We start from the raw sequence: 26,480 nt of genomic DNA, 5'->3' as shown, positions 1-26,480 counted from the left end.
TAAACAAAGATCAGGCAAATTTCCTCCCCCCCCACCCCCTCCCTCCCTCCCCTCCCCCCCCACCCCCAACCCCCTCCCACCTCCCCAGTGCAACGGAAACCCGCCCAAATTGGGCGTGAAGCCGCCCAACCCGGGTCCGGCCCTAACCCTTCCCCCAGTCGGTCGGTGCCGGAAGTGTTGTGAGTCTGTGCAGAGGGGCCTGCCCTGCCCGGCCCGGCCCTGCCCTGCGCTCCCCGCCCGCAGCCCGTCCCCGTCTCCCTCCCTCCCCCCCCCCACCCACCCCCCGTCGCCATGGCCGCCAGCGCCAAGCGAAAGCAGGAGGAGAAACACCTGAAGCTGCTGCGCGACATGACAGCGCTGCCGCCCAACAGGAAATGCTTCGACTGCGACCAGCGGGGACCGACCTACGTCAACATGACCATCGGCTCCTTCGTCTGCACGTCCTGCAGCGGCATCTTGTGAGTTACGGGAGACCCGGGCGGCTGGGCCTGCGCTGGGGCTGAGGGGTGGGAGAGGGGTGGGGGGGAGAGAGAGAGAGAGAAAAGGTACGGCAGAGGGGAGAGAGTGAGAGCATCTTCTGGAAGGAGGAGGAGGGGGGGAGTGTGTGTGTGTACTTGGGGTAGATAAAGAGAGAGAGAGAGTGTGTGAGAGCGTCTCCCTGGGATAGAGAGTGAGAAGGTATCCCTTGAGATACAGAGAGTGAGAGCCTATTCCTGGGATAGAGAGAGTGAGAGGGCATCCCTGAGAGAGAGAGAGTGAGAGGGTATTCCTGGGATAGAGTGGGTGAGAGGGCATCCCTGGGAGAGAGAGTGAGAGGGTATTCCTGGGATAGAGTGGGTGAGAGCCTATTCCTGGGATGGAGAGAGTGAGATTGTATCCCTGGGATAGAAAGAGAGAGAAAGAGTGAGAGCATATCTCTGTGGGGAGAGAGAGAGTAAGGGTGTCCTTGGGGTGGAGAGTGAGAGCATATGCCTGGGATAGAGAGAGCAAGAAAGAGTGGGAGAAGGTATCCCTAGGATAGATAGAGAGAGAGAGAGCGTAAGAATATATCCCTGGGATAGAATGAGAGTGAGAGTTTATCCCTGGGATAGATGCGCACAGAGAGTATTACTGGGATAGAGAGAATGAGAGCATATCCCTGAGGTAGAAAGAGAGAGTGAGAGAGGGTATCCCTTAGGATAGAGAGACAGCGTAGGAATATATCCCTGGGATAGAATGAGAGAGTGAGAATGTTTCCCTGGGATACAGAGTGAGAGTGTATCCCTGAGATGGAGAGAGTGGGAATGTATCCCTGAGTAGAGTGAGAGAGTGTGAAAACGTCTTCCTGGGATAGAGAGAGATGCAGTGAGTTGTATAGATAGATAGAGAGCGTATCACTGGGAAGGGGGGAAGAGAGAGTATCTATCTATTAGAGAGATAGAGAGAGCAGAACTCCCCAAGCAGAGAGTTAGAGATGGAGGATCCATCAAGATTTATGTTGAGAAGAGAGTGCATTATGAGTAAGCATAAATAATTCTGCTCTAAAATACCCAAATAAGTTTTAATATTTGTCATTAAAACTCAAGGTCTGAGGTGCAGCTGATGCAAAGTCTTCAGAGAAACTGGGTTCTGCCCAAGTGTAGATCTGCTTATTTTCGAAGGTTCTTGTTAGTTAAAAAAAACTAACTCTTGTTCGTTAATTTGGATCAAATGGGTAACCTTGAGATTTGCAGATGTTATGATATTTTGAATCAAAATATTGCTATGGATTGGATTCTTTATTATCAAAAGAAAATGCACAATAAAGGGGATGAAAATGGGACATTACAGAATCTTCGCAGTATGTTGTTCACAGTTTGTAGATGGGACAGAAATGGTCCACACCAAAACACTAACTGTATCCAACTGATCGCATTGGGATTAACATCACCTCCTGAGCATATAATTATGGGGTATCTAATTTGTGTTAATGATGAAAAACAATGTTTGTGAGGCTGTGATTAGGTCACAAAGAAGTTTATTCTACTTTATTGACCAAGGTGCTGTAATTGAAGATTGTGGAAATTCAAGAGAAAATAGGATTGTGTTAAAAAGTCAAATTGTTAGAGGACCCTAAGTATTCTGTGTGAAGTTAAAAAGGGTAATGTTGAGAGTGTTAAGACTGTATCGCTGCGCACTTCTAAGATTCCTTTTGTAAATGTAGTATCCTGGCAACCTCACGGAGGGTTCTGACCAGCTGTCTGCCCACTGAACCTTTTGTTTGGTTCACCGGGAAGCCTCTCTCAGTTGCAATTAGCATCTGCTTCACAGATCTGAGTGTCGATATGAAATCTTTCTCTGTCGAGTGCCCCTCCCTTCAAAGTTTAACCCTCGTGACTAGTGGGCATCCATTAGGCAGCTGTCACGCCATTTATATACAGCAAGGAGAGATGGAAATGAAACCTGGAGGGAGAGATTAGCTGAATTATTTAATGAGGTGCTCTCTATCTGCAGTGCTGGCTTTGAAGCAGCCACTTTTTGAAAAAATATATTTTTATATCTAGCAAGTTCTTTCACATAAAACATTAAAAGCACCGTTCAAGATGAATTAATTATTATTTGCACATTGGTATTTATTTTGGGAAGAACCTTTGCACTGTGTTTAAAGGCAGCAAGACACAAAGGCTCACGATTGTGAAGGGCAAGTTTAGGGCAGCCATCAGGAAGTACTTCTTTACACAATTACTACAGTGCGTTACCAGCATGGGTGATAGAGACAAGCACATTCTTTTAAGAAACCGCTTGATGGTGTCGTATGGGAAAGTGTGAGTTCGGCATTCAGGGAGAGTGAGATCAAATGAGACTTCATTCAAAATGATTGTGTCTTGTGAAGCATTTTTAGCTTTATTTTATCTTCAAATAACTTGCACATTTTCAAACATTAAGATCCCTGCTGCTTCCAAATGGAAGGCTGGAGGGGGATGGAGGACTGGAAAAATATATTTTAATTTAATTTCAAGTTAATATATTGTTAATACTATTTTAGAGGAAATAATAAAATAACAATTCACAAAGCAACAAGCTTTAATTGTGTATCTTTGGTGTAGTTTAAATCTGTCAACTGTGTAGATTTCAGGAAGGCAGAAAATGGGACTTGGAAGAAGGAGCAGGACAGAGGGAACAGGAGCAACTGTTGCTCTATTTTGGAGCAACAGCGAATACTGAATGTTTCCAAAATAGTACTGCACCATACGGTTCCATCTGGACTAGATTCAATCCAGGATTTCATAGAGGAAAAAACAATCCTCCAACCCACTGCAGCACTCAATCCTGCATTTAAAATGAGACAGGAGGAAAAGCTGGAAATCTGAAACAAAACCAAAAAATGCTGGAATTGCATAGCAGGTGGCTCAGCATCTGAAAGACAAAGATTTTGGGATGTGACCCTTCATTAGAAATATTAACCTTGCTCTTTTCAGATGCTGATCAACCCTTCTGCACATTTCCATGATTGTCTGTTTCTTTTAGCTTTGTGAAAGATGCCCCATCTGTGAGAAAGTGGGATGAGGTGGGAGCAGATAAGTGATTATGAGATGGGAACATTGGGTCTTGTAAAACCTACAAGAATCTCTAAAAATGGATGGTGTTTGTTATTTTCTTGGAGCCTAAAATGAAATTTACACAAGAGTTATCGGTTGAAAGCGTAAAGCTTTTTTTTCAAATCTCTTTAGACGAGGGCTGAATCCCCCGCACAGAGTGAAGTCTATCTCAATGACCACCTTCACACAGCATGAAATCGAATTTCTGCAAAAGAATGGCAATGAGGTACGTGCTAGAATCTGTTTGGGTTTATTATAGCTCGCTTTGGAGGTACAGTGCATTGGTGGCATAATTATTTCAGTGTCTTTCAGTGGCTCTGACGTCACACTTAATCACTCCAGGGAGCCTGGACAGAAACAGGCATTTCTTTTAAACTGGAAAGTTTCAGTACTTTCCCTGCAAGGTTTGTTTGATCCCTACATCTTCAGAGAGATTCTGTATGGTATCATGCTTGCCTGCCCAGGCTAAGGGTTAGCATGGTGAGCGAATAGTCTAAGAGTAAAACATATAAAGAAATCTTACAAAATATAACGGTACTTTTCAATGCGCATTGAAGTGTTTTTCACAAAATGTCACTGTCTGTTTTCTTATCCAGGTGTGTAGACATATTTGGTTGGGATTATACGACGAAAGATCCTCTGTTTATCCAGACTTCAGAGATCCTCAAAAAGTCAAGGATTTCTTGCAGGAAAAATATGAGAAGAAGCGATGGTAAGCCTTAAATTTCTGCCCTTTTCTGTCCACTTGTTTAGCAGATCTCGAAGTAGATGGAGCTGTGCTAGTCAAAGCGTTGATCACATACTTCTAAAACAGTTGTACAGTCTCAGCACATCTATCAGGTCATCAATCAGAAAAGTACAACGATAGCACAACAAATTGTGCAGCTAACACCTTATAGAAATTTTTAAATTGATCCAGAGAAGGTCTTATCTTATCTTTTGTAAGATTAGTCTCTTTCTAAGCCATTGTGTGTAGAGTGGAATGGATATGAATGTTGCTAAAGCTTTCAGTTCTCAACATATGAGGAATGTGTTACTGGCACCAGTGTATTTAAGGGGAAGCAATGTATAAATAAGGGAGAAGAGAGGGGAAATAAGGGAGAAGTATCAGTACCAGTCCTGCTCAGGAGAGAAATTGTTACTACTGTTTTTCTTAATTTCACAAGAAAATACACAATTTTCAGGTGAAGATGGGCAGTCAATACCTGGAGACGCTACCTGCATGAAGAGAGCAAAATAAATGCAAGTTGTTGATGTTTCATTCACTTGAAGAATATTTGAAGAATATTCTAAAGTCTCACTGGTGTATTAAGTTAATTGCCTTTAATTGGCCGCATTGATTGGGACATTACTTATTGGTACACATGGTATGAGGTTTTGATAGTTCAGCTCCATTGGGATGTACAGCTGGCCCATTGATATAGCTCCTTTGGTGGGTGATACTGCTGCTCCACTGATACAGCGGATGTACAGTATGGGTGTTGTCTGGGGAAGGTGTCTTTTGATGAAATACCGCTGTTTGGACATCTCCTTGATGCAGTACAATTCCCCTTTTGTATCCCTTTCTTTTCTGTAGGTTTGTCCCAGCAGAGCAGGCCAGGGCAGTGGCAGCAGCCCATGCTTCGATTTCAGGTTCCTCAGCAAGCAGTGCGAGCAGCACTCCAGAGGTAAAACCACTGAAGTCCCTCCTGTGTGAAACTGCATCAACACTGCCTTTAAACAAAGGGACACCAAACCAAGTAAGTCCAGTCCAGGTGACTCCTATCCCAGTATTGGGTCCATTTGCACATATCTGCTAATGTTTGGAGTTAGTGGTACATTACACTTTAGAAGTAACATATGATTGGTCTATGTCTTTTATCAGAAGTTTTGTGTTTATGGTGAATTCATGTACATAGGATGATACCCATGCCATTTTCTAGGAGATACATAAATAGGAGATACATAATCCCCTCCAATTATCCAATCTTTTCTGTGAGGAAGTCCCTTGGCTCTGCTGTGGGCCTCCCTCCAGACAAGGTCAGCTAAGATCAAGAACTCACATTCTTTTGGTACAGGATGTTAGTATCAGATATAGGTAAACCTTGGTGACTTGTTCGTCAAGTAATTTAGGCGCTCGAAATTAAACAAGTGCTGAAAATCCACAGCCTCTGGAAGACGAATATAGATACGAATGAAGAGAATTGCCCAAAGCTTTAACCAATTTGTTTCTCTCCAATGCTGATCGACTTGCTATGAATTTTCAGCATTGTTGTTTTTATTTCAGATTTTGCAGGTTATTTCTTTTCATTTATGTTGATGCTTCTGATCAGGATTGTGACTTAGTCAGTGCCCACGCTCCATTGCCAACCATTGTTGGGACGAGAGGCAGAGTTAACTAACACAGGGAATGCTTCATGAGACAATGCCTCCTTTTCAGTGAGCAACATTGCACATCATCGCTAGGCTTACTACCCCTTCTCAGTAGGTCCCAGAAGAGTGGGAATGAAAGTGACAGGGATAAAAGACTGAAAGTAATAAAGGCGAGAACATTTATTTCACAGCTGAGAAATTGGACAGTTCAAGTCTTGATGGGAAGGCAGCAAAAGACGTGCAATTGGTAGCAGCCAAGGTTGGTTATTTTAGCATATCCCATTAACCCTTTATGACCCAGAGAAGTGGGATTTAACCTATTCCAGTTTTGACATTAACACAGTGGATTAAATTACAAATCTCAAATCGTTTGGATATTTAATAATTGCTAACAGGAATTTATAAAAGATAAATTCTCATTGAAATGATCTGACATTTAATAAAAAAAATCTGTCATCTGTTACACTGGCTTCAGTGTTGTGTTACAGTGAATCATTGTGTCGCCCCTGAGTACAAGCAATGCTGATTTGAGGAGAGAGTGTGATATCCATCCAGTCACCTTGTTTCCAATTTATTATAATAGGGTGTAGGAACAGCTGCTATGTAATGAAAGCTGTTGGCAAAGCAGACTGATGCACATAAGGTCATTATGGACTGTTGTCCTCGGGTGCAGGCAACAGGAAGGGGAACTTTGCAGTGGAAATAGAGTACATGATATACTCCAAGGTGGGAATTTAAACAAAAATACAGGCTAGTTATTGTTCATAAAGAATTGGGATCTTTATTTTTTCAATCTAATAGGTCACTCGCTTATGAAATATAGGAACACGTAAAGATATATTTTTAGCAGTAAAGATAGAGGCCAAAGATGAGGGAAGGTTCATCTGGTATGAAAATGGACAAATATGCTGTTATTTTGAGTATTGATTACGTTTAGGGATCGGGATTACTTGTGTGGAGCTTTTCCTCCATTAGAGAGCATGGGTGGGCTGAAGACAATGTAGGTTTAGCACTGTCTGATCTTACTTACTTAGTTCACACCCACACTTTATAGTTGTTTGTGGGACTTAAATTAACTGTGTGCAAAAAAGCTGTCATATTGACATACAAATACATAGTTACCATATTTGACAACAATTTCCTGTAAATCTGTTTGAGACAGTTCAACAATTAAAGGGGCGAAGTCAAATGCAGTTGTTGTTATAAAACGTAAACTTGACCAATGCATCTTCTTTTCTTATTCTTATTCTTATTCCTTGCTTAAAATGTGCCTATTCTCTACTGGGGAGGCGTATTCAGAAAATGTAAATGGCCACTTATGGCAGCCAAGTTCTAAAACAAATCTGAAAATTGTGGAATTAAATGAAAGTTATTCTGCAGTGATACAAATTCAGTTCTATAAAAGCTGATCCATGAGTTTCCCTGTGACCCATTTTAATTTCTAAATTGAGGCTCCTTGCCAAAAGCAAACTGCTTCAATGTACAAGGTTAGCCGATGATGAATATGGATGAACACAGTGGAAGAGATCCAGAATTATTGCAATAGCTTTGCAAAATCTAAGCTTATAATGCCATGTTCTTACAGTCCCCAGCTTTTAGTCATTCCCAAGGATCTCAGCAACAGGACAAGAAAGTGGCAGCGTTTGACCTGCTTGCTGACCTGGGAGGTGATATTTTTGCTGCTACTGCTCCTCAGTCTGCACCTCCAAGCTTCGCAAACTTTGCACTTTTCAACAGTCACACAGGTAAGACAGGGGTTGACAGTTCGCCTGTGAGTCATCCTTGTATTGAGTCTCACCCGTTCACCTTGGAAAAGGTTAAGATATTTAGTTGACCAGCCGACAGTGGTTGAGTCATTTAAGATTTCTCAGGTGAACATTGTCGATTTATTACAGTAAGTAAGTGGTTTTGTAAAAGAGAACTGAGGGTTAGTTACAAAGCTTGTGTCGGAACAGTCTCATTTTTGTTTAGAGTGAAACTTCTTCTGCTTAAGGTATTGGTCTCTCTATACCAATCCAATAGAAAGGGTGCCTGAGTAACCTCTTTTTAGCTCTTTGAAAACACTACATTGAAACCAGCTCCTGGTGAGTGCACGAGAACACCCTGAGCTGAAGATGCATCTTTTCACTGATTCCCAGAGCCTGAATCTGTGCTTTGACTTCTGCATCATGGATACCAACCCACGTTCTGTCATATATTTCTGTGCAGTAGCCCTGTTTATGCCTTTTCTAAAGCAGGTACTGATCTGTAATCACAGGCTCCAGCCCACTTTCTGTGCTAGGTTTTGTCCTCGTGAGATGCAGTGAAATAACTCTGTCCTCGATAGCCGTGAACACCTCTGAACAAATTAATTAATTGTATTGCATAGCAATATGTTACATAATTACAAACTCCAGAAACTAGACTTTGTTTGTAAATACGGGTATTTAGTTTTAATAACTTAAGTATTTAATTGCTTTAAAGATACTTAAGAATCAAGTCCAATTTGGATTCCTCAGTAGGTGTACTGGCTACTAGATTTACATGACATCCAATAGCTGTGTATTTGAGCAATTTTTAATGTGTGAATCACTGAAAACACTTCCTACCGCTGCCAGCAGATCTGATATAGTTACAGGAGAAACGTTCAACTCTAATACAGACTGCTGGCTGCGGTGACAAGTACAGTGTATATAATGGGAATTACAGTGTGTGAGGTTAGAGGCAGAGGAGTGGATTTCAAGGGATGGGGGGATGTGGAAGGTGAGGTTAGTACAACATACTTGTGTTAATCTTGAGTAAGAAATCTTAGGTAATAATGGCAGTTTTACCATAATCACCCATGCTTTTGATATTGTGGAGAATCTGGAGGTTGTGAGCTGATCCATCACAGGTCTGGAGTCTCAGTCAGACTCTTGGGATTGAATCCCTTCAATTCAAAGTCAAAGCCAGCTGCTTTTCCACCGGACGCTAATTCTTTTAAACTTTTTTCTGCTAACGCAGAATTAATGGTTAACATTCCAGTTACAGAATCCTAGGTGTTTACAGTACAGATGGACGCCATTCTGCCCATCAGTTCTCAGAGCAATGCTGATCATTCAATCCGATATCCTTCCCTATCCCCAGACATTTTCAGACTTTTATCTGTCGTATATACCTGTCTACTTCCCTCTTGAAACCCGCAATGGACTCTGCCTCCAGTTGTAGTCATCAGTTGCACTGATGTGAGTAAATTCCCATTGGGACAAGTGAAAGCTGAATTGGTATGAAATTGGCAGTCACGGGTTTGGCTCTCGGAAATACACGGACCTTTGATCTGGACCTAGATTGTCACCACAACAATCTGAAGCAGGTTGTTGTCTTGTGCTTCAGTCACCTGGTGCTCACCTGCCTGAACTGAGCTACTACTATTAGTAAATGTTATGCTCCCAATTCAAGTACTGTCACATTCTTCAGATGTAGGAACAGAAAATGTTAGTGCCTGCAAGTGAATAAAATAATTTGCCATGTAGAAAATTGTGTTTTTATTAAGAATAACTCATTAGCCGCTGTCAGCAAGGTAGCGGTTCAGAGATATTAATCTTCCCTTCTACCCACCAATCCCCAAAATAAGCAGTAGCATTCTTTATGCTGGTGCAAAAAAAAACCTACAGTAGAAATTAGGTTGACGGCAGATAAGTTAGTCTATAAATTTAATACAAATAGATTTATTTTTATTTAGGAAAAACAGTTTGCAGTATTTATCGACTGATTGAAATGAGTCCAAAATACCCTTTGTGTTTTCACCAGTAAGGCAGTGGCCCATATCCCAAGTGAAGGAACTTTATGACCTGGTAAAGGGATAACTGGGACAGGATGACTTGGATATCAGCTGGGACTCCCTGCAGTTTTATAACCTCAGCGTTGCTGAGTGATGGAAATGCAGTATACAGTTTTGTCACTGAACTAAAGAACACACTCTTGGCACAAATCCGGGTCTGATTGTGGTGCAACATTCTCTGTTTCCAGTATTGAAGCACTCTACTGTTTGTTTTTAAGTAACATTTTTAGTTTGCGTAATGAGGTTGGGTACATGATTGATGTAAACCATTGACTGGGATTGACTGAGGTCTTCAACCTATTTTGCTAAAATGCATAATCTGTGTTGATTCATTTCAGTTTCTGAAATGTTCGTTTCCTGCTCTCACTGCACCTGCAGGCAGCTAGACTGCAGTTGTTCCATAGATTTTCAGATGCCACTAATGCTTGCATAGGTGGCAAATTAGGTGTCGTGGTACAAGATGGATTAAGTGATTAAGGCTTATTTGCTTTTGATGGGTGTTATTAGCACATGGAAATAACCCAAGGTCAAATATTAAACCCCACAGTTTGGTATTCCTCGTTTTGGTTTTGAGGAGGAAGGTTTGTGATTGTGTCCCATTTCATCTGATCTTTAGTATGTTTTGAAACATTCTGATGTGTAAAATTTGACATAATTCATTCCTACTGTTTTTTGTTCTGTTGCTGTGCACGACTTTCATAACCATTAACGTCTGTGTCTTTTTTGGTTCTCTTCCTTCATCCATTTCCATCCACGTGGTTGTTACAGCGCCGACGTCTGTGAACACAGAGTTTGCAAACTTTGATGCATTTGGAAGTTGTAACGCTTCTGATAGTTTTGGAGGTTTCACCTCAGCAAGCCTGCCAGCTTTCCAGTCCAACAGTACAGGTAGCATTGGTTTCAATTGCCCAGCTTTACTTTTGGAATTCTTGTTTTTTGTGTTTGTGTGTATATTTCTGTGTGTGTGTATGTTTGTGTGTGTGTGCACGAGCGCGACAACAGTTGCTGGACATTCAGCCTATACTAATCTAGCAGGTGCTTGGATTTTATCTTGGTTTTGTTTCATGTCTCCTTTCAGTTTGACTTCTTACAGTTAATCTTGTGCAAGTGTGGGCACTCTGAGGATGAACTAGTCCGTTAGGCAAGATGCATTCCCAAGTTCCATTCTGGATATGCATGTTTACAGGGTTCGGGTTTGTACCCCACAAAGTACCAGGGCAGAGAGAATCCTAGCCAGCTCAAGAGTTCTTCACATCGTGTTTTATTTGTGTCTGCTCCAAATGTGCCACAATATAACAACAACAACAAGATTCCATTTATAGAGCGCCTTTCACATCGGGAGGACGTCCCAAGGCGCTGGACAGTTGGGTCGGGACCCGAGCAGGGGGGAAATGGTCAGGGCGAGGGGAGGGAAGGGAGGGAGTGAGGAGGGGGTAGAGAGTTGAGAGGGGAGCTGAAGGCACGGTCAAAGAGAAAGGTCTTGAAGGAGGAAAGGGAGGAGGCGGCGAAGGCACTGGAGGATGGAGTTCCAGAGCCTAGAGGCTGAGAGGCTGAAGGCCCGGCCACCGATGGTAGGGCGGTTGGGACAGGGGATGTGGAGCAGACCGGAGCCAGAGGAACGGAGGGTATGGGCAGGTAGGTAGGGGGATAGTAGGTCGGAGAGGTAGGAGGGAGCGAGGCCGTGAATGGCCTTGTAGGTGAGGATGAGGATATTGAATTCAGAAAGGGACCTCATTTCCCTCGCTCACATTGTACATGCTGATTTATCCTAATTATAAACCTGTCATTTAATGAGATCACCCTGTTCTATTATTGATTCTGAACATTTAAATGCACGGTCTTGAATTAAAAAAACTTTAAAAGCACCACTAGGTTCTTGTAGTGAGGAAAACAGTTTGCTTTGAGTGACTGAATCTGAATGATGGTACTTTAGCTTGGCCAGGCTTGCACCTTGTCCCAACTTCCTGCCATTTCTTCAGTCTTGTGTCTGTAAAGTGCTTTACTTTTTATATTTAATTTATTTTTTGTTTCTCTGTCTATTCCGCCTCCCACGCCATACCTCACTCTGTCCAGTGTTCAGAGCGCGTCCAACAGGCTGCAGTTTTCGTGGTGTTACTTCTGCTTTCCATGTCCAGGCTGCACACAGTAAGTGCTTCAGTCTTAGGGCCTTGGCTTAATAGTTTCCTCCCTGCGTCGCTCAGTTCAATCGTAGAGGCCAACATTGCTCACTCGTTTTCTCTCTCTCTTCTATTTTATTATTTGTGTTATTTGGTGTGTTACAAAAGATACGGGTCTCTTGTGAAGAAGTCTGATGATCAAGCAATTCAGATGGGGCAAACATTTGTCTTTTTTGGGACCGTTATTTTGAAATATTATGCTGATGTGATCAGTCAGATTCCTTTCTGGATATTCTATCGACCAATTTGTGCTCCTGTAAAGTGGAGCGTTTCTTTTGTTGTATAACATTTCTATCAAATTAAACCTTTTGATGAACGTTTGCCCGTGACATGACGAGGCTTGCCATTAGTAGCGAGTGGATTGTCGGGGAACTTCTAGCATAGGTTGGATGCAGAGCGAAACTTCTTAACAGTCTACCTAAATGTGAGATCAAAAGAGCATCCCTGCCACTCTAGTGTAAATTGCCCCATTTTCCACAGTTCTTGGAGATAGAGAAAAGTGGAGAATGATGGGAAATTGATTAAAAATTTGGTGTGAGGTAGAAAGCACCTCCTGGTCTTATCTTCCCATCCTCACGAAAGCCTTGGTATGACAACAACAACAACAACTTGCATTTATATAGCGCCCTTCACGCGGGGTAGCATCCCGGAGCGCTTGATAATGGCGGAGACTGACCATGAGCCAGGTGGACTTCTCAGGCTGATTCTAACTGATTTTCCTTTGCGTGAGCAAAGCTAGGGAAGCCCCCACTACTATGGGGCCTATCAACACATCTGCCGTTGCCTATTCTTTCTGGTAGGGTGTACGTAAGGTCTGGACAATGAGGAAGATAAAAGAGTGATTTATTTAGGTGCTTTTGCCAGCTTTGGAACCTAAATAAACCTCTGTGCATTTGGGATAAGCAACCAATCTGATGGCTGGCTTTCTTTGAATGCTTAATTCTATTTTAGTCTATTTTATGTTAGCTATACAAAATTAGTTTCTTTGGTTCCTTCAGTTAATGGTGGACCATATGGGTACAAATATGTTGATTGGTTACAGCCATGCAGTACAAAATGCAATTACAAAATGCAATAGAAGTTAGGTCCTATCACAAATAGTATGAGCTTTTCTTAACATTATTGAGTCACCAGAATATTCAAGGAAAACCTTGCAACTTATCCACTCCCTACTATTGCTTCCTGACACGCTACTGAAAGGATGGGCTGATAGATTGTATTCCTTTATATGTTGAAAGGCTGGTGGTAATTCAGTTCATATTGTGGAGGGTGGCGATGGTCTCCATCTGTCCAGTTCACACAAGGGGAACTTCCATATTTCTGTGTGAGGTTCAGTCCTACCAGTCCACAGTAGTGTATGCGCACAAAGATCAGGGCTTGCATCTCAACACTTGTCATTATGAGCCTCCCACAGAGCCAGATCCGGTCGAGCCGGGAGCCACTTGTGTCAAGTTTGCAATAGAACGTGTTACCTGGGTAAGATTTTAAATCGATTTCCTGATTGCTGGTGCGTTTTTATCTGTGGGAGGTGAAATTCTGCCCAAGTGTCTGAAGCCTTTATCTGAACGTGACTTGTCTTTTGTGAAGATAAAGGTTCCAGCATTATGAGGCGATTTTCCCTTCAATAATTTCCCCCCAAAACCAAGCAGACTTGAAACTTCAGGGCAGAGTGAAGCGATGCTTTGGGACGGTGATTTTTTTATCCTTCCCTGTGAATGTGTTTTGTGGGCGCTGGTCTGGATGGTGCTGTGTTTTGGTTGATGGACACTGCTGTAGTCTCTTTGGTGCTGATGACCATTTAATCACCAGCTTTTCTCCGACTCCCTTTTGTGTCTTCTCTTAACAGGTGGAGACCCTGCGTCAACTAATGCTAATTTTGCAAATTTTGATAACTTCCCAAAATCCTCTAGCGCTGACTTCGAAGCCTTTAGTTCCTCGGGGAGGGACTCCACACCATCCGCTGCCCCTAAAACCCCTGCACTCTCTGTAGATAAATACGCAGCCCTTGCTGACCTGGATAATGTCTTCAGCTCCAATGTACCCGCACAAGGTAAAGATACCTGCTTCTTACCCACCCGCAGATCCTAAACAACAGCCAGCTGGAGCTTGGTGAAGCAATTTCATGACTAAGCTAATCAGCTGTGCTATAGTTCTTTTATTTAAACCCTGTCTGATCAACACATTGAAAATACCAGGCAGGAGCTTCTGGTGGCTTTGTAGGTAAAGGCACTGCCCCACTACACTGCTACACAGATTCAAATCACAGACTGTGTTAAGTTAGCTGATCTCAGCCATGCAGGATTTAGAGGGGTATTATAATTGGCCCCAGTTGGTAGCACTTTCACCTCTGAGTTGTAAGGTTGTGGGTTCATTGCAACATTGAGGGAGAGCTAAACTGCTCTCAATACAAAAAAAGAGGTGCCATCCTTGGATGAAATATTAAACCCAGGTCCAATCTGCCTGTTCAAGTGGATACTAAAGATCCCATGGCATTATTTGAAAAGAGAATGGTTTCCACCCTATGTTCTGGCCAAGAATCCTGATAAGATTAGTCATTCATAGCTAGTTGTGGAATATTGCTATGTGCACGTTGGCTTCTGTATTCACCTACAAATACAGTCACTACACTTCACAGCAACTTTCCAAAATACTTTGAGACATTCTTGATGTTATTGCCCAGCGCTATAACAAATACAAGGATTATTATTATAATACTTCAAGGTTTAAAAGGGGATATTTCTATCGGGGTTCCTATTCCTGATCACTGTCCAGTGACTCCTGTACAATCCAGGAACAGAGCATCCAGGAAGTGTCTTTAATTCTTGGTGAAGGAATAAGTAGTACTGAGTCCCTGAACCACTGTACTGTTGAGCTAATCGCCAGAACATATATTGCTTTTCCTCCTTGCAACAAGGAATTTGCTTTGATAACATTGGACAGGTTGCAAAATTCTGCTCAACACTCGACTTGAATGTTAGCAGATAAAAATATTATAGCTCCTGACTTCAGCAAAGATGACGATAGTTGAACAGCCCAGTTTAAGGCAGGGGAAAATCAAGCAAGGTTTCTGCTCAACATAGCAGATTGCACATCCATTGCACAGTTGAAGGTTTTCACATCAGATGAGGACAACCCAGGCTCGGCTGTGATGTCTTCTCCCCAGTAACTGGATAGCCACACTCCACTGAAAAGGCTCCCATGTGATTATGATTAGTGTATACGTCAATGAACACCAGCCCTTTGATCACTGGATGAAGAAAAACTGCTTGGTGGGTGTCAAAGAGGAACAGAACTCGTCAGAATGGAAAAGTTACAAGGCATTTTTCTCCTGAGCTTTACTACGTACGATCATTGTCCACTTCTACCATGAATTTCTGGTTTTGATCCACATTAGTAACACTGTGAGAAGTCATTCGTAATAATTAGTCATCAGGATTCCATCACACCGCCCCCCCCCCCCCCCCGTTTAAAACTAAAACCATGAAAGAAAATTACATTGAGACTGAGGTCAAAATCAATTGTTAAAAAGAGATTAAGATGGTTTTTCAGTGCACGTTCAGTAAGATTTAAAGGACCTGTATGCCTTAAGTGACAAGAGTACCGTTATTTTCATACCATTACATACCTCATCATAGTCGCTCACTGCCCTGGATACTTTGGGTGACAGCTTGGATCAGCACACAACCTTTCTAACGTAATCATTCTATAAGGCTTGTCCCTAAATGGTGCTGCCTCCTCCCCAACGCCACAGCCAATTTATGGTCCACACCTGAAAAGCTAGTTAAACACTATGTGTAATTAGAATGCATTTAAAATGCTTGTGTTTATTTTTCAGGCTGTTTTGTAGAATCAGAAGTGAAGTTAGATCCTGTATAGTGGAAGCTTGGCAATGAGGGAATAATGTAATAGAACATTTTTTTAAATAATATTGACTGAATTGATTTTCCTCCCCCCCCACCTCACCTGTCGGATATTCAGCGCTGTAAATTTGCTGATTTTTTATGAGTAGAAATCCTATTTTAACATTTGAACTCAATTGTTAAAAGTTTTTCAGATTTTAAAACGAAGATGCTAATTGTGGTTTGTGTGTCTCAATTTTCTTACAGCCATTTGTCCCTCCCAAAAAACACCATCTCCATATGATATTTTTGTACGTATGGTATCTTTATCTACCTTTTTCAAAATTAATGTGCATTGATTCAAAGAGGAAATAACTTCGGACTGAATTATTCTGTAAGCCCTTGATATTATCAAATAACCTGTTCACCCACTGGACTCTTTGACGTGACCATTGTAACAGTCCGGAGCTTGGGTGTAAGCATTCTGGGGCAAGATTTGTTTGTACGCGATCCCCATTTTGTGAGCCACAAACCTCTAATAACAAACTGCACAGGGAACGTGGTTACCTTCACGCTGTTTTCTTCCCTCTGGCGTGTGGTGACTCATGGTGAGGTCGAGTTCACAATGCCAGAATCCTTTTAGTACCTCACTCAACCAGCCATTCTTCATGTCTAAACCTAAAGAGTGGGTATTTTAACAATGGGAAGGGATATCCCAACTGTGCCCAATCCTACTTAATCACCATTTGTACCAATGAGCCGAGCGGGGGAATTGTGACTTTTTTTCGCTGAAACAAATGATGGGTTTTTTAAATTATGAAAGGTTTTGACAGAGTTGATAGGAAGATATTATTTCCGCTGTTCGGTGAATCAGTAACTAGAAGGCATCAATCTAAGACTAAAAAAAATCACTAACTTCAAGGGGGTGAAGGATCTGGAGAAGATTGGGCAAGAATCACCTCCGCCTCAACCTGGCGATTAGGAAATCCATCTTCTGCTCTTGTTAACACCACCTTAGGAACCCTTGAGACTCCACCAAAGTGACTATTGGCTCTCAAGTAGCAAGTTGGCTGAAAGATCAAAAGGGAAGTGTACCAAATTCCAGAGATCTTGCTAAGTCTGCAATGTAGTTCAGGCTAGTGGGTGAGGCCAAATAAAGCCTATACAAAGCCCCAAAACTCTGGAACACTCTTCCTCTATTCCTCCGCCTTGCACCCTCCTTCCCCATCTTCAGGGTGCGCCTGATGACCTTCCTCTTTGACCGTCACTCTACGGTCACTTCCCCCTGGCTTAGGTTCATGCTCTGCCACTGACGAGCGCTCTGGGATACTACAACAACAATAACTTGGATTTGTATAGTGCCCTCCACGCCGGACAACGTCTCAGAGCACTTCACAGTAATGGATCCCGGGGCCAAGCCAGGGGGATGGGAGGAAGGTGACCAAAGGCGCAGTCGAAAAGAAAGGTCTTCAGCTGAGACCTAAAAATAGGAAAAGAGGGAGCGAGACGAAGGGAGTGAGGAAGGTGGAGACCCTGCGTGAGGGCGCTATACAAATGCAAGTTGTTGTTGGATGCTAGAATATGAATAAAGAGTTGGTGAGACAGAACTGTTGTTCTAAACGAAGCCACAGTAAGTCTTAGGAAGGACAACCATTCAGACAGAGACATAGTCAAGGTGCTGAGCTGAAAAGCAACAATTTATAATTGGAGAACAACCCCCTTTCTCCCCCCCCATAACAGGGAGCTGCAAAAAATGTTGTTGAACGTAGTTCTGGAGGTACAGACTAGCAGAACTTCCTTTTTTTTAAATAGCAGTTTTACTACTTAAATGCTGCTCTTGTCAGATCACCATAAATGTTTAGGATTTGTGGAGAAGGAGTACAGCTGCTTTAAGTTTAATGGGATTCAGCAATAGACATTGGTCCCATTACCTCTGACCTTAAATATTCGTGGTTCTAAAAATGCACCATGTAGGGACTCTTCTGGAGTGAAAACCTATGATTAAAAATGAATAATAAATATGCCTTGCCATCAGAGAAGGATGATGCAGACTAGGAAGCTGTGGAGGACATCAAATGACCCATTTTAGCATAACAGGTCAGTTGTGTTGGGAGGCCGAGACCTTCAGTTTTAACAGGAGGGTTGTACTATACTGTATTTTATTCAGAACTGACATGAAGTATGACACCACTGTAACTTAATTTTTTAGAAAAAAAACATTTTTGTTGAGAAGCTCCACAAACTGACGGTTACAAAACCAGTAAGTTTCTGAATCCTTTATTCTTTTTCCTATATTACAGGAGCAAGTGGTCAACTCACTCAGTTTGGCTCAGCATCTGTGGGATCTGCTGCGATGAGTGTCAACCAGTCGAGCTCCTCAACAGACAAGTATGCAGCCCTAGCAGAATTAGATAGTGTCTTTAGCTCTCCGGCACCCTCTAGTAATGTCTTTAGTACAAGCAGGTAAAGTGCACCGTCTCCCCTGCACCTTACAAACAGACGTTCTAAGCAGAAATACTAAACGCAACAACTTACAGTGCTGGAGATGTAGCCAAAGGTGGCAGCTCCCAAGGAAGAACGTTTTATCCAGTGAATCTGCTTCTCCACACATCTCCCTCCCGCCTCAGACAAGTCTCGCAGAACGAGTGGAAATTCAGCAAAGGTTTGCTGGATAACAATTTTGTTTCTTCCTTGTCTAGTTCTGTAAGACCCGGTTTGTTTTTAGTATTTCAGCTTTGGGTTTGAGATTTCTTTGCTTGGATTATTTCACTCATCAAAAAAAAAACACTCATTACTCACGCAATTGGAAAGGTCTTAGTTTTGGCCATTACAGAAAAACGTCTTTGAACGATGTTCAGTGTCCATTTTCAGTAAGCTATTTGCTGTCAGGCGGGTGGTCATGTAGATTCCTTTAAACTTTGTACCATGCACCTATAGAGTTGTTCTAAGGGGAACTCACACCTGGAATAAACAAGTAAAAGCATCAAGGAATATGAGAGAAGAGCTGGAAAGTGGAATTAATTGGAAAAAGTAACTCTTTCATATTTCATTGACTTTCTAAATGGCTTAATGTAACACATGACTCGCCCCTTTGGCCGCTTATGCATAAGATTGCATGAGGTCCCAAGAGTACACTCGGTGCTTCTAACACAAACTGTCTTATTATATCGGTGAAAATTTCAACAAGAGCTACAGTATCTTCCAGTCATTAAAGGAATCTGAACTGCAGGGGTGGCCCTTCTTTAACCCGAGAAACCATCAGGCTTTAGCATGGGGATAATTGGCGGTACAGGTATTTCCAAACAGGATTTTTCTCCTTTTAAAATTCTGGTCAACCATAACTTGTAGATCGGCTCAGAACAAAGTTCCCATTGGCATTAACATGCCAAACTTCCAGTTAAGGGGAGGTTTGGCATGGAATCATATTAAGAAATACCGTAAATTGGCCCCCAAGTTTTTTCTGTGTTCCTGAAACCAAAATGTTGGTGTGGAACCTTTGCACACAAAGTATTGCTCAGCCAACTAGTAAATACAAATTTTGAAAAATTATTTGACCCGTCACAGGTTAAAAGCAGAAACAGATCAGTGCTTTTTTCGTGTGGTGAAGTTAGGAGTGTTGTGATATCTAGACAATGTTGTGTTTGACGCTCACCCAAAAGCAAGCGGTTGTGTAGAATTTCAATGCATTTTGTCTTCAGTGAAATTGCCAACCTTTATAGATCCATGCTTGGAGGAAATGAAAGTCCGATATTAATTTTCCACAAATCTTCATAAAATGTTAGTGTGTAGGAATAAGGTTTACTTATTCCAACACGCCTGTGTTTATAGACACAGGAAATGAAGATCGCACATCTTTGCAATGAAAGTTGTTTTTGTTGTTGTTTTGCTAGACTTAACAATACCATCGAGGTGAGGAAGAATATGCAACCAGGAAATCTACCCTCTCAGTTGATTTCAGTCTATTGCTATGTGAGGTTCTCTCACTGCACCAGTTTGCACCGTACACATGATTAACACCCAGTCAGGCCCCACGTCTGTTATTCGGATAGTCAGTATTTCTGACCAGATCACAGTTTATATTCATGTCATTTGTGTGACTGACAATTTTGTCTTGTGTAGAAATGACTTTACGTGAGCCATAAAATGTTGAAGCACATAAAGAGGTCTGTGTCGCCCTGTAGCTCAGTGGTTAGAGCACTTGTCTTGCAAGTGAGATTCCAAGGAAGAACCACTGAGCAGGTTTACTTATTCCAACACGCCTGTGTTTATAGACACAGGAAATGAAGATCGCACAAAATTAACAGGAACCCTCTTAAAGGGCCATGTATTTATGATTTTCCCCATCTCCCCTTTCCTGAGTTGCATTTATTACCTCACCCATGGCACTTAGTGACAAACCTTCAGTCCGATTAACAATCCCTCAAGATGAATAATGAATTGTATCTTCAAAATAGAAGTTAATGATGTTCTGGTGCAAAATCAAAATCAGTTCCTAACAACTAAAAAAACATAAATACTGTAATAAAATTGAGTGGTATATCTGCATTTCTCTCGTTCCAAAATCTCAGTAAAGTCATTACACTAACTTGTCTTTGTCATCCTAAATCAGCAGAAGGATTTGTGGAAAATTGAAGTTTTGGAGAATATGAGCTCTGCGAGTTGTTTCTAATGCCTTATTCTTTGTTGTTGATCACGGAGACTGTTATACACATCACTTTTCCCCACAGTGCATTTGGGACGGCGCCCAGTGGCATGGTATCCCAGAGTCATCCAGTGGTCAGCTGTACGCCAGCAGTGTTTGGAGGTAAATGGTTTTACACGGGAATATTTCTTTTCAGTCAACATAAGAGGATTTGTTTTGTGATGAAGCAGAAGTTTCCAAAATATTTGAAGTGAGGCATGAGACTCCATGATGCAGTGAAACAACGAGGTGCTGTGCTGATAAATGGCAGGATGTAGGTCCCCATGAGTTCCAGAGATCAGTCGTGCTCTGACTGGACCTTGCCCCCGGTCATAAGAGCAGAATTGGAGGTTGAAGGTTCGGTCCCACCCATCTTGTCACAAACCCAGGTTCATGAAGCTGATTATTTTAAAATTGTAAAACCACTTTGACAAACAGCACTTTCTAACAAGATAATGCTGAATTACGCATGGAAATTCCCATGACTCTCTCTCGCGGAGGGATGCACCCTGTTTCCCCAATTCCGGAGAGTATTAGGCACAGTTTGGCAAAAGCCAAAGCTTGAGGGCCCCCAGGGTGTACCACGTTGGAATTTAACCAGGTAAACCATGTAACCTGCCATGGAAAGCACTGTCATTCCTAACTATATTGTTCAGTTATCTATTGATGTTAGAAAATATAAAAATATAAAGTCTTGTTTTTACCAGTACCTTTCATTGTGGTCACAAAGCAAATGGACCTGCTGTTACTGTGGATTTAATTTGACCTTTAAAATGAAATGTGATCTGGACAAGATAAAAACCATAACGGCACAGGATTAAACGCATTACGATCAAAAAGAAAGGAAGTGTTGCCAGCTGACATTGCCAATTGTTCAATGGCAAAAAAGAACAAATCATTTTTTGAAGGTTCTAACATGCAATGAAATGTTACGTTCAATAAAGTCTGTAATTTGACTAATGTGTCCTGATAATGTACCTTTTCAGCATCAACCAATCCTTTTATAACAGCTCCTATGCCACCTGGAGCTGCAACCAACCCTTTCCAGACAAATGGAAGGACTGCAGGTATGGGTGAGGGGCCTTTTGTGAAAACTTTGGTGTTTCTGTTACAAACAAAAAGCATTGTCATCAATTTATAGTTTGCAAGCCAGAAATTCCCGATATAAGGTTTTGCCCAATGTGGTGAGAGGCATGACGTCTCGGTGATGGTACTCTGCTTTCAGCTGCTGGGAGACATGACAGTGGTTTGTGCGTGAGATATTGCTCTATTTTCGAGCTTATCCCATCTTACACCCCCACACCCTTATTTAATTGCGACTTTTGTGACATCAGGAATTGAAACTATAAATGTATTATTTAAATTCAGACAGATATAATTGAGCTGTTGACAATTTGTTGGAGAGTTTTTAAAAAGAAAGGACAATACTGTAGTTAAGACTATGCTTGTTTTACTTCAGTAATTGTCACAGTTAGTTATACAGAAGCCTAGAGTTCACAATTCATGCACCTATAAGGACAGTGTGAATCTTGTAAGCTTAGAAACGGGCTCCAGCCTTTCAGTACATTCTGTTTTTAAGGCCTTCTTTTGGTCTTTAAGAGAAATGAGCCATTTCTGTGTAAACCTGTTTTAAACCTGATGCTGTGCATTTGCTGAATGCATTGCATGTTAGCTAGCGTGCCGGACTCTGCTTTCTCTGTTGCACTTGGTATGAATAACAGTGAATAATTATTTGTCTTCTCTAATTTCTTGTGGCTCCCCTTGAGGCCTTTTAGGAGCTCTACACACTCAAGCATTTCCACAGGCTCATTTTGGTAGGTCCTGGTGTTTCGTTGCATACCTAGTTAAGTTTGGCTTTTTGTTAACCCGACCGATGGCTTTGGAGAAAGTGTTTGATGTGGAGCACAGAGCCAACCCATTCTTTGTGGACTCAAGGCCACAGCATAAAACTTGTGCAGGAAATGAAAATGTGACACTGGGATATTAGGAAAAGCAGCTGTGGTCCTTGGGTTGGTGCAGAGGAGCGGAAGATACTGCATTTTATATATCTAACCTGTTTTATACTTGAACGTTTGCAGTGGTAGATTAAAAATAAATGTGGTCAAACGGGTGTCTGACACGTGTGGAAACCCAACACTGTGCTTAAGAGTATTCAAACCAAACTCAGAATTCCATGCATCCCAACTATACATGAAAATCCCAGCAATAGATTGTTGGAATGGGATGGGCACTCTCTCCCTGGAGTGAACCATCCTGCTTACCTAATTCCAGAAAGTATTAGGCGCAGGTCAGCAGGAGCCAAGGCCTTGGGACCCCAGAGAGTGTGCATTGGGATACTGCTGAAATGTAACCAGTTAAAACTAGCACTGATAGTATTTGATTCTCTAGCACTTCCACTTTGATCAATCAATGTTGCCTCTTTTTTACATCCTGAGATTTTAAATTCCATTTTCCTTCTATTGTACACTCCTTTGAACTCAACTGTTCACCCAATTGATGCTTATTAATCGTTTCTAATGGAGTATTAAATACTCGATTTAATGTACATTGGCTTTCGTATTCTGCCCATTGCCCTGGACATTGCTGCCAAAGGGCTCAAGTTGGTGTGCTATTCCCAGGCAGCTACCAGTACTGAGTTCACTCTATTTGTGTTCTCCATTAATGTAGGAAAGCTTCTGATCTTCCCCCTCCACCTCCTCATGAGACAGTTGACTATGCTGGGAATTGCAAGCTTACATCCGGAACTTTAATGGGCTGTGGGCACCAACCTAAGCAATATTTTGTTATACTTTTGTGAAGGCCAAAATTCCTCTGTTCTTTGCCGAATCACATGATTTCCCATGACTGCACTCGCCAGATGACCTATAACCAGGTCTTGACTTAGCGATGATCACACACAACTTTCCCAATGTTTTATTTTCTTTCCCCTCCCCATGCTCAGTGTATGTATCTTGATTTTCTTAACATTGGGATTGGAAACTATTTTATAGGAGAGTGAATCAACAGTATCCTATCAAAGCATTTGTTGTACTGTGTCACCATGCTATGCCATGTAGTAATAAGCACATGTTTATTATAGGCACGTCCAGTCATAGAATATTACAGGACAGAAGGAGGCCATTCGGCCCATCCTGCCTGTGCCGGTTCTTTGGAAGAGCTATCTGATCAGCCCCACTCGGACCCCGTATTCTTGCAATTTTTTCTCTTCAAGGACCTATCCAATCCCCTTTTGAAAGTTGTTATTGAATCTGTTTTACATTCCGCTAATGTAAAGTCAGTATTGTAGCTGTCACAAAAGTGTGGTTATGCTAGTGATTGATTGGTTATGCTATGCGCTTTGCTTATTGCAGACATAAGCAGGGACAGAAGGGAACACTTGACTAGATCTCTCTTAACCTTGAAAGCGGAACATTCTATCTTCTAAGCTTATTTTATGCTATAAAGCAGAAGCGTTTGTCAATGTACAAAATCAGTAGTTCGTGATAGCAGTGTGTTTTATCAGCAATAGCTATTGTACTGCTGTTTAAGAACTCCGAGATCTGCTTGAAGGGCGCTTTATAAATGCAAGTTGTTGGAACTTAACCGGATAAAAGGGTGCAGCCTAACCCTAACCCTAATACTGTCTGGCAAGTTTCCTGCTGTTTGTCCAGCTTGGACAACCTTTATTTATTTAGGCCGGTGGCTTGCAGGGTTAACTGGAGCTGACTGGAAAGAATCCTTGCCACTGTCTGGCCCTCCAAGACCTGCCAATGTCAGATTAGTCTGTCCTGAGAGGGTGATTAGATTCTGACAGTGTTGACACGTGCAGAATAATAACACTATAGGTTGAACCTTGCCTAGCAGACAGTACATTGTCCTCCATGCTTGTATTGGAGTAGTTACGTTTTCGTGGGATCCACCAGGTGAGGAGTGTCGATAACTGATCCAATTGAAATCTATGGCAAATTGAAGAATATTGCAACAGTGCAATGCATCTTTCTCAGTGGAAATATGCATTAGTCGAGTCTAAATGTAAGAATGGTTTGAAGGTACAACACTGCCACACTTAATTAAAAGTAGTTTATCTGTGCTTTTCAAAATACTAAATACTTTGATGTACAGTATTTGGCAATTTCAATATTAACAATTCTTGTCAGTGTTGATTTAAACATATCAGCATTTTACACTGTTGCCGAGTTAGGGTGGGTTTAAGGTATTGTTTTCTTAAAAATATAAAATGCAGCCCTTTCTGTCTCCTTCGTGCCTCAATGGTTTGCAGCGAAAACCTGCTGTAATTTCACACCAGTACGAGTGTCCCGTCCCCAACAATCTGACTGAAGTCTGTTCAGGTGTGAAGTAAAAGTATATTCTGTAATAGTTTTGTTTGCTGTAAAATGTGTGAACGGTTCTGCAATTCTGGAATCCGTTTAGACTTTCCTTTTTTTTCCTGTGTGTAGCAGCTAGCTTTGGGACAGCATCGATGAGCATGCCCACAGGGTTTGGGGCTCCAGCCGGGTATACTCTCCCCACCAGTTTCAGTGGTGGGTTTCACCAGCCAGTTTTCCCTGCCCAGACGACCTTGCCTCAGCATTCGGGCTTCCCGCAACAACCAGTCGGTAATGCCAACACAGACCTTCCTGTTAGCTAGTCCTTTCTGTGATCTTCTGTCTTGTGTGTTATTCTGGTTAAATCTCTTCTCCTGTCCCTTCCAGTTGGAGGATTCGGTTCATTTGGACAACCAAAGCCAATGGTCATGCCATATGGTCAACCAGTGGGACCATCTGCACTCTCTAGTAATCCATTTCTGGTAAGTGTTTTGTTCGAGTCCACAGAGATCCCGTAAAAGAAATGTCTCATTGAATTCGTTTTTAGAAGCTTAATTAGAAAGTACACGCTCACAAAAGCAATGGCTGCCTCCTGGGTGCCGTACACGGGAAGTGATGTGAGTGGTGACCTGACAACATGGAAGTACTGACTGGCCGACACGTGTGTATAATGAATGATCTGACTTCATGAGCCCAAATCATTACGTTATATAATGGGATCTGACTATAGAACCTGTTCTACGTACGGCGCAGTTTATGGTTTTAAAAATTGCCGCGTATATATATTAATGGACTTTTTCTCTCTCCCTTTATCTATAGGCTGGAGCTCCAACAGGGCAATTTCCAACAGGAAACTCTTCAACTAATCCCTTCTTATAGCCCGCCTGGTCCCTGTGAGGAGTGTGTTGTTGGCAAATGATGTCTCCACGCCTCCTGCACAGTTGTCCACCGACCTTAGCTTTAAACACAAGTTTCTTAAAGCCTGTATTTTGTATAAAGCAGGGCAATAAATGCAGAAAAAAGGAGGTGCTTCCCTCGCACCTTTATTTAACTGTTATTGGGCAAAGGGTTAAAGATGTAGCCGCATCATGTATATTGAAATTGGCTCATGTTAAGTTATTGCAAATCCCACTTTTCATTGCTCTGCAGTACTGTACATATTTTTTCTTAGGAATGTAGCTATTTGTGCATATCAGTATTTGTAATTTTAACACATTTATGTGAATGTGGAATGTTACTGAGCAAGAACATCGCCAGTACCTATCAGGATGAATTTGCTATGGGGATGATGGCCTTTTAACCGAACGAGAAGTTTTATTAATCCAGTGACCTACCCCGCTGAAAAAAAAAGGTTTGGTTTCTTTCTCAGATGAAAGCTCTCTAATTTATACCATGAGTAAATGTAGAAAACGGCACTTCTTCTCTACCTAATAACAGAGATCATGTTTTGCTACAAAGTTTGCAAGTGACAAAATAAATACAGTATTAGTAAAAACAAGTCTGCAGATATTTCTTTTACACCTACTATGTTCTATTACCTACTGTGTTACAATATTCTGTACATTGCGTGCTATTGATTTCTAATTTTTTTAATATACTGTAGCTACGTTACAGGCAATAGAACTACAGCTCCTAAAGGCTTTGCAAGACTTTCCCTCTTTCAGCAGAAATGAAAGAAGACTGAGTTAAGCGCTGAAGTGTTTTCTGAGGGGGCAGTGGAGAGGCAGGAGAGCCCCCACCATTTTTATCAGGAAGATGTCATTCGCAAGTA

At 41.9% G+C, this 26,480-nt stretch overlaps 1 protein-coding gene across 7 annotated transcripts; it reads left to right on the top strand.

The window, feature by feature from the left end:
- The first annotated feature begins 291 nt into the window (after positions 1–291).
- Positions 292–26,204, top strand: agfg1a (ArfGAP with FG repeats 1a). 7 transcript variants are annotated; one of them, XM_007895825.1, is made up of 15 exons: positions 292–458; positions 3,690–3,783; positions 4,154–4,269; positions 5,134–5,296; positions 7,495–7,654; positions 10,477–10,596; positions 11,782–11,853; positions 13,732–13,935; positions 18,025–18,112; positions 20,452–20,528; positions 21,392–21,472; positions 22,181–22,219; positions 24,842–25,000; positions 25,097–25,191; positions 25,529–26,204. In XM_007895825.1, exons 1-15 carry the CDS (start codon positions 292–294, stop codon positions 25,586–25,588), a joined length of 1,695 nt encoding a protein of 564 aa, XP_007894016.1. In that variant the 3' UTR covers positions 25,589–26,204. The 7 variants fall into 7 exon arrangements, with proteins under 7 accessions (XP_007894016.1, XP_007893940.1, XP_007893893.1 ...); XM_007895749.1 differs by having other exon boundaries at positions 22,172–22,219; XM_007895702.1 differs by having other exon boundaries at positions 18,025–18,187.
- The last annotated feature ends 276 nt before the right edge of the window (positions 26,205–26,480 follow it).

Source organism: Callorhinchus milii, unplaced genomic scaffold, assembly GCF_018977255.1.
Source record: "Callorhinchus milii isolate IMCB2004 unplaced genomic scaffold, IMCB_Cmil_1.0 Scaffold11, whole genome shotgun sequence".
NCBI lineage: Eukaryota > Metazoa > Chordata > Chondrichthyes > Chimaeriformes > Callorhinchidae > Callorhinchus > Callorhinchus milii.
The sequence above is the reverse complement of the archived record's forward strand: the minus strand, read 5'-3'. Positions and strand labels throughout refer to the sequence as shown.

Coding starts and splice junctions, on each gene's coding strand:
- agfg1a (XM_007895650.1), top strand. CDS start 292: ATGGCCGCCAGCGCCAAGCGAAAGCAGGAGGAGAAACACCTGAAGCTG. Junction 11,854..13,731: donor CCATGTCCAGGCTGCACACA/GTAAGTGCTTCA, acceptor TTCTCTTAACAG/GTGGAGACCCTGCGTCAACT. Junction 21,473..22,171: donor GACAAATGGAAGGACTGCAG/GTATGGGTGAGG, acceptor GCTCCCCTTGAG/GCCTTTTAGGAGCTCTACAC.